Source organism: Tyto alba, unplaced genomic scaffold (assembly GCF_018691265.1).
Source record: "Tyto alba isolate M040663 unplaced genomic scaffold, T.alba_DEE_v4.0 Super-Scaffold_28, whole genome shotgun sequence".
Classification (NCBI taxonomy): domain Eukaryota; kingdom Metazoa; phylum Chordata; class Aves; order Strigiformes; family Tytonidae; genus Tyto; species Tyto alba.
Window position 1 is genome coordinate 9,886,297 of NW_024881302.1, and position 13,704 is coordinate 9,900,000.

Here is a 13,704-nt window from a genome sequence, read left to right on the forward strand (position 1 = left end):
ATATATGAAAGTTGATTGAATGAGTGCTGTCTCTGGAGTACATCTGGATGCTTTACTGAAAGCTTTGTGTCACCCCAAATAGTTTCTACTTGAATCTTGCCTGTAAAAATGGGTCATCCCAACTGAAGTCCCAGAAAATGATGAAAATTTTAATTTGTAGCTAAAAACAGAAAGGGAATAGCATTGATTGCGTTCCTAAGAAGTTCATTCAGTGCTGATTTAAGGCATAAATTGGAAATGAAGCAGGACCACAAAACTTCATAGTATTTGTACCTATGCTGTTTCTCTTACCAGGGCAATGGTTAGGAAAGGACTTTATACAGTATTTTTAAGAATCTGAAGTTTATTCCCCAAAAAAATTTTGACCACAGAAAGGAGATGTGCTAGATAATACTGACTGTTAATAATATTGACTTCTGTCTGATGCTGAAAGTTTTCTGCTGTTACAGACTGCATGGACCTGGCACAGACCGGGCAGATGGGCATAGTGTGAGTTCCTGAAACAGCCTTGGGCCCCCTGGCACAGCTGGTGGTTTCCCCTTCACGGCTGTTTTAGTGTGTCAAAGTATTGCCTTTCTCTGTTGGTTTTTTTTTTTTTTTTTTAATAAAACCAAACAACAAAAACCAAAAAAGCATGCACAAAATGGGGCAGTAATGGGTTAAACCCCACAATTACAGCCTGCAGGAAGCCTGGCACAAGGCAGTGCTTTCCCTGCAGCCCTGGGGACCCCTGCCTTAACACAGCCCTGGCCGGCCGGCTGCTCACTCTACCTGGTGTTCGAAGGGCTGTTGGCCTGGCACAGAAGGCCAAAGGGGCACATTTTTCAGGCACCCCAAGGTGAAGGTCTGCCCCAAGCTCCGCTCTGCGCCTGGCTGCTGGTGCCCACCACATCCCTGCGGGACAAGGCGGCCAGCGCAGCACAGCTGGGCAGTGCTAAACTGGGGTCACAAAATAATGTCTTGGGGAGGGGGGGAGTCAGATAAGGGATTTCCTTGCTCGCCTGCAGCGACTGGCATGTGATAAAGGCTCTCTGGGAGGAGATGTGCACCCCCAGAGCCAGGCTGTGGGCAAAGGTCTGAGCACAGGTCCCTCGGGGTGGGATGAAACAAGCACGCCCGGGCTCAGCCGGCGGCGGGTGGGGAGGTGTGTGTGGCTGGGAGAGCCGCTGCTTTTGGGGGAGGGAGCAGCACAGCGCCTATATCCACCGCTGCGCCGGCAGCCTCCCTGGCACAGCTGGGAGGTCCCGGACCGAGCAGTGACCCCTGCAACCAGCTGCCTGCGGAGCTGGGGGAGCGCCCAGTCCTCCCTCCCTGGCGATGGGCACTGGCTGGGACGTGTGCGTGCTCCTCTCCACAGCACTGCTTGCCACTCAGGCTTTCCCCCAGACAAACATAAAGATCAGCCAAGGTGAGTGCAAAGCGTTGATTGCGGCGTGGGGTAAAGGTAGCCTTAAACTGCAATGGCTTGAGCGGGGAGAGGAGCGTGCGTACCTCCCGCAGGGTCTGCAGCTGGCTTCCTCCTTTCTCCAAATGCTCCAGAAATCTCTGACTTTCCTTGAAATCAACTTTCTTCTTCAATGGGGGGACATGCCATGAGCAGCCCCAGTCTCTCTCTCCTGGGATACTGAAGCGATCTCTGGGCTGGCTTTGTTTCTGTGTGTGAGAGGCTGCTCTTTTGCCTTCAGCAACGTGTGCTCGTGTGACACGGTGCTGTGGACCTTCAGCTGTCTCTGCCATGGGTCCAGCATGGAAGGCAGGGGCAGTGGGCAGAAATAACTGCATGGAGGCACACGTGTGAGTGGTGCAGGACCGCAGCCGTGCAGCCTGGCGGGACAGGCTGGGGGGCCACCGTGACTCCCTCTTTATTCATTCACACTTACTGCATGTGAAAAGTAACCACAGATATATGATTCCCCTTTATTCCCCCCCCGTTGTTTTTTTTTTTCCTGAGTTGTTGGTGATGTTGGCTGCTATATGTCACTTAAGTTTCTTGCAAACCTTTTCATGGGGCTGGTGCAAGTGAGAGTTGCTACTCTTAGTTTGTTCACACCCTGTTATATTTACATGGGAATGTGAGCAGAAAGGGACTTGTTAAGTGCTGTTCAGTGCGTTTGTGAGAAAAAGGATCGATATGAGCCTGGCTTTCCTGCCAGATGCCTAATCTGTGGGAGCTTCTCCCAGACTAATTAAGGAGGAAAAAAACTGTGCAAGATAACTCCTATCTGTTAGTGCCGGCTGCAGGAGGGCTGCTGCCGGCATCTGCCATAGCCTCACGTCTCCAAACATACCTGGCAGAAGATTTGAAGCTGTAAAATGAGCTTGGTTTCATTACAGAATTTTGAAAAGCAAAGCCCTCTGTGTGAACAGATGTAGCTTCCAATGTGCTTCAACTGGTGTTTAATGTTTTACTTGGAAATTTGTAATATACACCTTAAAAAACACTTCAGAGTGTCTAAAATATTGCAGTTATTAAATGAGCTTCATGTCCATCAATGGGTACTGTCCCCTCCAGCTCCATACACCCCCCAGACACATGGAGACCAAAAACCCTCCCCTGATCTACTTGTGTTGAAGGTGAATGCTAAGAATGAAACTTTTTCATCTGTTAATAGAAGACAAATATTTCAAATAACATGGAGATGGGATTGTTTGTCCATAATGGCTGCAGTGTAGGGACTTAAGGATGTGCTCCTAAAGCCATGGGAGACCTGAGGCATCCGAGCATCACACAAAAGCACTGTCTTAGACCCTGCCACATGCTCCTGCCCACCAAACCCCTGATTTAATGCTTATTTTTTGGTTTTATTCGATAAGGAGGATGTGGGCTGATGGCTGTGTTGGGGCTGTGGTGGGATGGAGGTCTGGCTCAGCTGGCACTTTGAACCCGCCTAGCCTTGCCATAGGCTGCTTCTGCCAAAGTCACCCTGGGGGTCCCCTGTCCCAACCCTGTTGTCTCACACATCCCCTGTAACTGCCCACTGCTCCAGCAGTGCCAACACAGGGTAAAGCCGTGCTGCTGGCTCTCCCCATGGTCCCAAGCTGGTGAGAGGTGACTCGGTGTTGCTGAGCACCAGGATGCTCATCCTGAGCCCCAGCTCTGACCGCCAGCTGGGCAGCGCTCCCCATCCCTCCCTCTCGGCATCACAGCGCTCGGGTACCAGCAGAGAGGCTCTGTGGGCAGCTCTGCACTGGGAAGGACCCAGCCTGCCATGTGACAGGGATCTCCTCAGCTCTTCTCGGTTGGCATTAACTTCGGACAAGCCTCTTGGGCTTTGATGGACACCCTCCAAACCCAGCTGCTTGCCAAGAGCTGAAGAGGTTCACCAGCTTTTTCAGGTCAGACAGCCGCATTTGGCTATGGATGTGTCAAGGGGGGGTCTTTCAAGACCATGCAATTCAGTGAGGTGTCTCCTAATGTCTCTGAGCTTTTTGGTAAGTTGTCAGCTGTTGATAAAACGGAGCTCTTCAGTGCTCTGCAGCAAGAAGAGCATCTGCTTCCAGCACTGACCTGATCTGATCTGCTGTCCAAAACCCTCTGATGGAGCTGCAGCCCCCGGGAGTCTTCCTTACATGGGCATCTCCTGTCAACCTTGTCTTAGCCCCAAACTTTGTATCACAAATCTGCAGATCGCTGGAGGTGAGGCAGCATTGCAATTTAGGATGAAGCTGTTCAGGAAAAAACATGCTTTTCACTAGCTGAGTCAGTGGGAGTCACACAGTTGGTATTTTATCTTTTTCAGTAGCATATTGGGATAAGAAAACCTCATGAAACTGGCTGGGATTTTCTCAGTTAATTATTTCTAATTGGAAAGTGGCCACTTGGGAAAGTGAAACTTTTTGGCAGAGCAATGCCAGCTTCTGCAAGATTTTGACAAGTGATTTTCCTGGTGGTTCTGCAGTGGGTCTCAGCTAGTAAATAAGTAAAAAGGCTCCAGTTTTGTTGGCACTGACACAAATCAGATTTTCTGAGTTAGTAACAGCTACCTGATATGAATCCTACCCTCAATCAAGTCTGGACATCTATTTTGCTGGTGCTGTGTTAAAATATGGCCCTGACAAATCTGCCGCACTGTAAATGAGAAAAAGGAGGAAGGATTCTTGCCATCATTTTTCACCAGGAATTTGGGGATAAATGGGTGAACTGACTTGGGGTTGGCAGGAGCCCCTTTTGCACAGACAGTGACTGTGCTGTTTCTGCCCTGTGTGCAGGACCTGCTGGGTTGATGTTTTGCTGGAGTGCTTAAAAGTGAAGATCTAGTCTAAATAACCCCAAAATGCTTCTCCTGTCCCCTTTTAGATCAAATACCATCAGCAGCTGCTGGCTTGGGTTATGAAGTTTTCCTGCGGAGCCATGAGTGGGTTCCTATACTCACAAGCATACATCTGATTTCTTATGGCTTTTCTGCTAAAAATAGCCCCTGAAAACCTTAGATAAAGCAGCACCCACAGTTGTTCCTGCCTGTAAAACTGGGAGCAGTAGTTCTCCTCCAAAGAGACAGGCAAAGCCTCTGATCCTGACCTAACAGAAAAGATGCTAATTAAATGCTGACCTCCCATATTTTCCTCTTCGGTATGTTTAACCTTAAATTCCTTCAGGCACCTCTGGTTCACTGAAGCTCGTCAAATTAATTCTGCCTAATGGGAAGCAGTATGGAATAACAAAGAACGACTGTCTCCATCTCTGACTTGGTTTTGGCTGCTCTGAACAAAATGAGGGTGATTTTCCCAGACGATTGGGGTGCTAGTAGGACCCAGCTTGGAGCCAGGGCACCAGGACGCCCACTGCAATTAGCACTTGGGAGCGAAGGGCCCCCTTTGCCAGGGATGCTGCTGGGTTAAGTCCTGTGAATTTTGTCACCATGCTGCTAGAGGTGAAGAGTGTGTTGAGGTGCTTCACAGCCTCTATAATAAAATCTCAGTTGCTGGGGGTGCCTGTCTGCTGCAGTCCCTTGCGGTGCCCTTGGCAGGAGGGAGCAGCAGTCTGGAATTGCTGTGAGCTGGGAGGATATCCCAGCCCTGTTCTGAATGGGGGGGACATGCCTCATCCATGACCCAGTGGTGAAGCTGAAACCTCCTCCCGTGGGTTTGACCGTCTGCCTTTGCTCTGCTTCGCTTTTTGTGGGGACAGGGACCCTGGCCAGCATCACAGAGGGAGGAGGGCTTTGTTCTCAGGAAATCACATCAACTGTCTGTGTTCCTGGTCCTTCTGTTCTATTGCTACAATAGAATGATTTGCATTTTCTAGGGCTGTTCTAAGGTTTTTCCCGATGCGAGGATGGCTGGGTGTGAATCAGAGAGCTGAACCACGCATTGCCACTGAGCTGGCTGCAGCTTGGGCACCTTCCCCTAAAGCTATCCTGCTCCTTTCCAGCCTGGGGTGCCTTATCTTTTTTCCTCCACAGCCAGTAACTAGTGCTGATAAGAATGAGAGAGCCTCTCAGCCCTTTGCTGCTCTCAGCAGGTTTGTTGCTGTGGGTGCAGAGCTGCTCCCAGCCAGTTCCTCCGGAGGGGTTGACTGGGGGTCCCAAGGTGAGGTGATGGGGTGACAGCCCCGCAGGGCTTGGCAGTAGGCTTGGCCTCCGTGCCTTGCTCAGGAGGGAAAACAGGCTCTTTGCGTTTGTGGTTCGTTGCCTTGGAAGGGGGTGTGTGACAGGAGGGACCCAGGGGCTGGCTGGAGGCTGTTTGTAAAACAGAGATCCCCATGTGGAAAAAGCTGATGAGATATGAAATTATCGCTCGGAGCTGCCTGCGGTGGCACAGGGAAGGATTCGGCTCCATGAACACTCCTGCAGCTGCTTTGAATTCACCTCGCTTCTTTTCCCCACACCGATGCTGCCCTCACCGCTCCTGCATCCCACACGGTTGCTGGCAGGGTTTTGCTCTCCCTACCCTCTGGGAAAACCATTCCCCTCCAGCCCCAAGGTTGTCCCCTCCAGCCCAGGTGTACCAGAGGCCCTGTAGCTCCACCCTGACCTCTCCGGGCTTGAGCCAGTTACCTGCTTGGATAGTTTCATGGCATCTGACGTCTGCCATAAACCCCTTCTGCCCCCGGTCCCTCTGACAGCAGCACTGACCCTGGACCAGGACTTCATGGAGATGCAGGAACTGGCTCGGGGGGGGGGCGCTGGCAATTCCCCAAAGCTCAAAACCCACCACCTAAGAGAGTTAAGCTTATGTGCCACAAGATCTGGAGGTTGCGTGTGTGTTCGTGTTGGGTGGTGTGTTGTGTGTGTGCTGCATCCTCCCCGTGTGATGGGAGGAGGTCAGAGGGATGTGTTAACACTGCTGCAGTGTTTACACAGCGGCGATTGCAAAGACTCCAGAAATGCATCCTGCCCCTAAAATGGCCTCTTTTGGGGTAACTTCCCTGCTGTGCTGAAAAGTGGCGGGGGAGGAGGAGCAGCTCCGTGGGCCACAGCTCTTATCTGGCAGTGGGAGGCAGAGAGATAGGCTGGCACCATTCCCGGCGGCACGCGTGCCTCGTCCGGCTATTTATGGGGCCGAAATCCAACACGTGTGTACGTGCACAGCTGTGTCCTGGCCCAGGGACATGGGATAGTGAGGGGGTTTGCTTGGAGGGAGGAGGTGCAAGTTGGCCTTGCAGGAAGTGAGAGCAGGAGGGCAGAGTGTGGCCATAACCCTGCAGCCCCTGGCTGTCAGCTCCCATCCTAGCACGGCGGCTCTGGTAGTACCTGATAGAGGCAAGAGGAGCCCTTATCTTGGTTTCCTCAGTAGCAAATGTCCATGTCTTTATTTTAAGCATCCTCTGCCTAAAACGATGTCAAGCTGGCTTGAAATGTCCCTCCTGATTTAGGCAGATGCTAAAACCAAGAAACCCACGGCTTCTGCAAATTTATTTTGGCTTTTGCAAACTTTTGCATGGCTTCTGCAACAGTCAGTTTTTCCATGCATGTGTTTGGTGGTTATTTTCCTGGGTGAGGTGGGGGGAGCAGGGCTGGGCACTGCTGCCTCCACTGCCTGATCGGCTGCCCAGCCACAGGGCTTCACCTTCAGCTGCTGGATGTCCTCTGCTCTGCCCCCAGCCATGCCGGAGCCCGTCCACGCCTACTCCTGCCCACTCTTCTGGACAGAGTACGAAGGCCATTGCTACCGGTACTTCCCCATCAACAAAACCTGGGCTGAAGCCGACCTCTATTGTGCTGAGTTCTCCATTGGCATTAGATCAGCCAAGCTGGCCTCCATCCACAGGTGAGGGGCACAGAAATATGTCATCCCATCCTGGCATGGTCTGGGGAAGAAGGAAAATGGGGATGAAGTCCCAGTCCCACAGCACAACCTTTGTGTCAGCTGCAAGCTCTTGTTCCACCCTAAGCATCCTTCTACAGTGGTGATCGGGTCAAGTCTGATGCACTGGGCACACAAAGGTGACATAAAAAATGCTTTTTTCTAGCCTGGCAGGAATACTGATGTAATATTCCCTAAATTTCCCAATACTGTATTTTTTTACTCTTGAAAAAGGGATAGAAATACAACACGATTACACAGGCTTTTTTCCCCCACTCCCTCTCCCCTGGCTCTCACTCACACTACACACCTCTTGCACAGACCCAGGAAAGTAATCAATGGCAATTAGAAGAGTGGGACCCATTTGGCCATGCCGTAGGGCAAATGCTTAGGGGCACGCCTGGCCATTTGCCTGACATACCACCTCAGTGGATCCATATTGTTCTGTTTTGCCAGCTGGGAAGAAAATGTCTTCGTGTACGACCTGGTGAACAGCCGTGTGCCAGGCATCCCCACCGACATCTGGACGGGGCTCAACGACCTGCGGCAGGTGAGAGATCCCCGTAATCATGTTGGAAATGGCTCTGAAAAATTCACTTACCTGTGGTTTCCCCCGGAAAGCCACTTGGTTTTCTTTTTTTGCTCCTTATAGACCCGTTGATCAGGCGGTGCTGTAGGGTCTGTTGCGTAGCTCATGTGGGAAAAGTTGTAATTTTATCCCCTCCAGTCTTCTTCTAAAAGAAAAGTGTTACTAGAATTAATAGATTGGTAATTAGTAATTATTCACATATTATTTTATTAATGGATTAATAGAAAGAGTATTGTACTCCTGGTCCAAGAAGAGCAAATAAACTGAAAAATCTCCAGTGTCAAAAATCATGAAGTTTCATTGCTTTCTTGTAATACTCTGCAACTTTTCAAAGCTGACATGTTGGAAATATATAGTCTAATATATAACAAAGAAAAATCAAGACCATCAGGAGAACAGTCCCATGCCAGCAAATTTTTTGTAGATCTTGAGAAAGGAATGGAGAAGGAAAAGGAACAGAGAATTGGAGGGGTGTATTAAAAAATAGATGGGCTTAATTTCTGGCCTTCTCCTGGTGCGAATGCTGTGAATGCTGGGGCTCTCCAGGGGCAGTTTTCAGTTGTAAAACCCAAATGTGCTGTTTGGCCTTTGTTGAGCGGTGACAGTCTCTCCCTGTGACCCCGGGCTGTGTGGCACTGGGGATGGGGATGGGATCTACGTGGGAGAGGGACCCCTACCCTCTGCAAACGTGGCTCTGTGATCGCGGCCTTTCTCCGCTCACCCCGTGCCAGGAGGGTCACTTCGAGTGGACGGACGGCTCCTCCTACGACTACCACTACTGGGACGGCAGTCAGCCAGATGATGGGATCCACTCCATCCCGGAGGAGGAGGACTGTGTGCAGATCTGGTACAGGCACAGCAGCGGTGAGTGCCGTGCCAGGCATCGAGGGCACCTTAAGTCTTATTTGCATGTCAGTAAATTCAATCCACTGCGGCTTATGCTTTTCTGAAGAGGTTGCTGGCAGGCTGAGGGTTTGCATTTTAATTTTTATTACTATTTTCTTTGTAGTTTGCAGAGAAAGGATGTGTTTTCTCTTTCACCATGCACATACACACGCACACACACACACAAACACTTGCTTTCCCTCAGCTCACAGCCCATCTCCCTCTTCCATAGTGGCAGCAGGAGGGGAGCATCACCCACTTTGAAGAATTACTGAATTTAGCCAATGGTCAAAGTTTGCAATTTTCCCTCCCACGTGCAGCCAATGGAAGTACCCCTCAGTTTGCCAGCTTTTCCCTCCCTCGCTCAGGCCCCACTTGCTGAAGTAGGGCAAGACCCCGCTTGTGCAAAAATCTCACTTCACGCCCTCATCTCCAGTGAGACCAGTCAGGTGTATCCAGATCCTGTGGACATACCTAAACGCCCCATCCACGTGTGACCTGGTGATATTTTGTGCAGTACGGGGCTGTGTTTGCAGCGGCCTCACTGCTCCCATGTTTGAGCTGGGGCCAGGCATCCCTGCCAGCATCCCCAGGATGGGGATGGAGATGCTGGGAGAAGGCATAGCTGGGAGCAGCCCAAATGGGAGGACAGCCAGGGAAAGCCCCCACAGTGGCAGGAGGTCCTAGTCCCAAGGTTAGTGCATGTTACCTCCTCACACCTTTTTTCAGCTAATGCCTGGTTTGTTTTTGTTTTGTTTTGTTTTGTTTTGTTTTGTTTTGTTTTGTTTTGTTTTGTTTTGGGGGGGGGGGGGGCGGGGGTGTAGCGCTGCGCTCCTGGAATGACAACGCCTGCGGCAGAGCCTTCCCCTTCGTTTGCAAGATCCCCTCACTGGCCTTGGACTGAGGTTGCTGGAGCTGCCCATGCCCCCCCCTCATTTTGGGTCACCTCTCCAGCCGTGCCAGGGAAGAGCGGCCAGGACATGGCATGGGTGGTGAGAGCCATGGAGCTGTTCCACATCCTGAGCCAGACCCGGGCTGCAAAATCCCTCCTGGGAGTGCCATGGGGATGAACCCAGTGTTCACCCTCACCATGGGCAAATGGCAATGGGAGCTGTGTTAAACAGCAAAGGAGCCCCAGAAGCCTGAGCCTGGCTTTGGGTTTCAGATCAACTATCACAGTGTATTAGATTTTACCAATACACCAAACTTTTAGCACCAAAAAATAGCCATGTGTAGGAAATTATTTTGACTATTGATCTGTGAAGAGTGCAGGAAAAGTGTTTTTTTTCTGTTAAGTTATGCAAAATGCCTCTTGTGCGTGTTATTTTTCTCTCCGCTAAAATAAATGGCAAACAGCAGGTGGAGGCTCCTCTGTCTTTCTAACACTCGAGTAGCAGTGGCTCCCTGGGGACGTGGGGCCTTGTGCAGCAGGAGCTGGTTTTACACCAATCTGCTCTCTATTAAAAAGGTGTATTGGAGGGAAGCACATGCCTGGAAAAGTTTATTTTATTGACGCTGACTGGTTTTGGGGGTCCATGGGGCAGCCTGTGTGCACTCCCTGCCCTTCACCCGGCCCCATCAGCCACACGGCATCACCGCATGGGATGTGTGGGGCCACCCAGCACCCCACACCTTCGCAACAGCCCTGCCCTCAGCAGATGAGCAGGATTTGGCCCTGGCTGCTCCAGGCTGCCCAAATGACAAGGAAGGTGGGTGAAGGGCTGATGTGCACCAGCCAAGGGACAGCCGACTCTTACAAACCTTTCCTGGGTGGGGAGAGCATGTAACTTTTGGTGTAACTCTGTTTCCCAGCAAGATGATGCTCTTTTCTGCAGTTGTTGTTGATGTCCTCTTGTTCCATGCTGGCACCACAGAGTACTTCTGTCTTCCAGGTAAATTATTTTTAGGGAGGTGCATGTGGTTGTACCAGCCTCAGTGTGCCTTGTTTGAGTTGCCCAGCAGGGAGATGGGACCCTCCTCCCTGCACAAGGGTGAATTTGCAGGGCTTTTGGGTGCAAATAGAGCTGTGATGGTGCCAGGACCCAAGGGAAAGGCAGCGCTATTGAGGCAAAAACATGCTTCTCCTTCAGGGGACGTGGCTGCAAGGGCACTACTGGACCCAGTCAAGTGCAATAAATCCAGTGCTCTCTGGAGAGTCCCTGTGCTGTGACCTCTGGTCCCGCACAGCCCCATGGCATCCAGGTGGCTTTGCAAGAAGCCCCGTGCAGAGGGGGCTATCTCCTGCTCTGGCTCCTTGCCCTTTCTTGGGAGTGATGTGTCCTTTTTATCCCCACGCTGCCAAAGCCCCAAGGTCTCAAAGCACCAAAGCAGCTGGGACAGCCCTGGGCTGCCCTGTCCCAGCTGCTGCCTGCAAAGATGAGTAAAAGTATCCTCCAAATTGTCTGGTCTCCCTTGATGTCACCATCTTAGAAATGTAAAGTTTCAAAACTAAGACTTTCCAGAGCCATACACTGAATACAATGAGGTAAATAACTGAGGCTCCTCTGGGAGGTTTTAGCACAGCTTTCAGCTAAAATATGTTTCCACTTGGAGAGAGACTGCAAAACGTGGGGGGTGTAACAGTGGTGTTGTAAGTGGAATATGTGTGTTGGAGCAGGTTTCTAAAGCAAGGAAATACTGTTAGCCATGATCATGTATTTTTATATATATATAAATATTTTCATATAAAAATACATAAATGGATAATACATATGAATAAAATTATATTATTTTTAAGGGATTTTATATATATATACACACACACACACTATCCATATAAACATATGAAAAGTAAGAAACTTGCATAGTTTTCAGTCCTTGGCAGGAGACAACATCGAATGTGGTTTCTCAAGGCTTTTGCTTCATCTGAAAACAGTAAGTTACATACAGATGATAACGGTATGTAAAAAAAACAGCTCTGAAAAAAACATGTTCTTGGATCCAAGCAGCTAACAAAACGCCAACATGTAGGATCTGATCTCTGGCAGAAAAAGGGTTTGAGGAGCCCTTTTGATCACTGCCCTGGAGGTCACCCATAGATGGGTCCTGTGCTGGCATGAGGACAGCAGGGTCGGACACCCACGTGGCCTGGGATGTGGGTCTGACCGACTCCTGGTTCCAGGCTCTGGTGCTGAGGGGTGGTCCCATCTCTGGTGGTGATCAGTGACTGGGGACTGGAGCCAGCACACCCCGCAGAGACCCCCTGGGCTCGGCTGTGCCCAGAGCCCATCGCTGGGACGGGGAGGGTCAGGGTGCCGGGGGGGCGGCTGCCCCGCTGGGTGATGCTGCCACACGGTGCCAAGCTCCACTCCAGGACCCAGGCTGCCTCTCCCCAGTTTCTTTCCCCTGTTCCTCCTGTGTGCCCTGTTCAGAGGAACTGAGATTTCACCATGGCTGGGGCTCAGTACACCTCAAGGCAAAAAAAGCTCTTTTTTTAAACTGCAAGTGGCATGAGATGTTTCAAAAGAAAGGTTAAAACCTTTCCTTGGGAAAATGTTTGAAGACTTGGGCCCTACTGTGGCTAAAAATATTGCTAATGAGGAAATGTATGAAAGCTGTCAGCTCCAATTAACATCTTAATTTCCAGGTAAAAAGAACTGAACATGCGTGACCTGGAAGTCAGGATCAAAGTTAATAGGAGCTTTGTTTTGCAACCTCCCAAGCTTTCTCCCCAGGCTCCAAGGTCCTCACTGAAAAAACAACCCTCTCTCCTCGCTCGTGTCTTCTGTTTCTCAGTAATCAAATAAAATTCAGAAAATAGCAGGAGTTTTCATCTCTTTATTGAACTTCTAGTAGATCTGGCGAGGTCAGTTCTCAATGGAAGATGGGATGTGCCCTTTCTCTTGGCACAGGCAGTCCCACACTTTGGTTGGTTGGGAGGAGCTCCAGCTCTTCATGACAAATTTTTAAATTTTATTTTTCTGTACTCCTTGTCCCATAGCCCTTAATTTGCCTGTTATCTCAAATTTCTCTGTCCTGACTTGCCATATGGTGCAGGCAGTGGGAAACCTGGCAGTGGCACGACTCTCCCACAACTCTCCTGCACGTCACTTATCACTTGCAAGAGATTGATGCCCGAGGGTCCTTTTATGTTGCTGAGTTTTTTAGGAGCTGAACATCTTCCTTTGTAATGCATGAAAATTGGGGTAAACATGAGCAGTGTGTGATGTAGCCTGGGAGTGAACAAAATAATTGTCTGTTGGTGACAATTACCTTTACCTTCCTCTATCCCATTTCTTGGTCTGTAGAAACAATATTGCGCTCAGCCCCAGGCAGTGACCCTGGCATGGCAGGCAGGAGACATGGGCCTGCCTGTGCCATTTGCCTTTTGATTTATTTTTTTTCCCTAGTATTATTATTCCTTATTTCCTGAAATATGCTGCTGGATGTGCAGGGACGGGACCTGCAAAGACAAGTGCTGTGCTGTCAGCAGCTTACCTGGGTGTGCTGGTGCTGCCAGACAGCCCAGGGATGATTTTCCTCCCCAGTTTCTAATCCTGACTGCTCAGATGGCTGGTTGAGCTGGGCTGTCCTTTCCTCTATTAGTTCGGTATGATTTTTTTTCTCCTGAAAATTATTGGGAGGATAAGGCCTGCACAGCTGAATTGCAAGCTTTTTCTTTTGCATCTCCTTCCCCCTCCCTTTGGTTTCCCTTGGTTTTAATTGCCTGAGCATGGGCACAGCTCCTGCCCCAGGGCAAGGATGCTGCAGAGCAGTTCCCTTTGACAGGGAACAAAAATATCTCAGAGCCAAAAAAAAAAAAGGCTTCCAGCAGCTCAGTGAGTAAATTATAGACATTTACTGACTGTGGCAGTGAGGTCCATCACCAAAAAAGAACCCCAAACCACAAAACTGTATGACAAATTGTTACCTATCTGTGTGATGATATTAGTACTAAACCCCCCAGCTTTAGTGCATCCCAAACGCGCGTGGCAGGGAGAGACAGAGCAGTGGGGCATGAGGAAGGCGAGAAAGATTTGGCCTCA

The 13,704-nt window shown here is 50.1% G+C and overlaps 1 protein-coding gene across 3 annotated transcripts; it reads left to right on the forward strand.

Annotated features, from left to right (window-relative positions):
• The first annotated feature begins 1,087 nt into the window (after nt 1-1,087).
• On the forward strand, nt 1,088-12,476 carry CLEC19A (C-type lectin domain containing 19A). Of its 3 annotated transcripts, none has more exons than XM_032983533.2 (5): nt 1,089-1,408; nt 7,044-7,209; nt 7,702-7,795; nt 8,566-8,698; nt 9,544-10,077. In XM_032983533.2, exons 1-5 carry the CDS (start codon nt 1,318-1,320, stop codon nt 9,621-9,623), a joined length of 564 nt encoding a protein of 187 aa, XP_032839424.1. In that variant the 5' UTR covers nt 1,089-1,317; the 3' UTR covers nt 9,624-10,077. The 3 variants fall into 3 exon arrangements, with proteins under 3 accessions (XP_032839423.1, XP_032839424.1, XP_032839425.1); XM_032983534.2 differs by lacking the exon at nt 9,544-10,077 and adding an exon at nt 12,306-12,476 and having other exon boundaries at nt 1,090-1,408; XM_032983532.2 differs by lacking the exon at nt 9,544-10,077 and having other exon boundaries at nt 1,088-1,408; nt 8,566-9,513.
• Nucleotides 12,477-13,704: the final 1,228 nt, after the last annotated feature.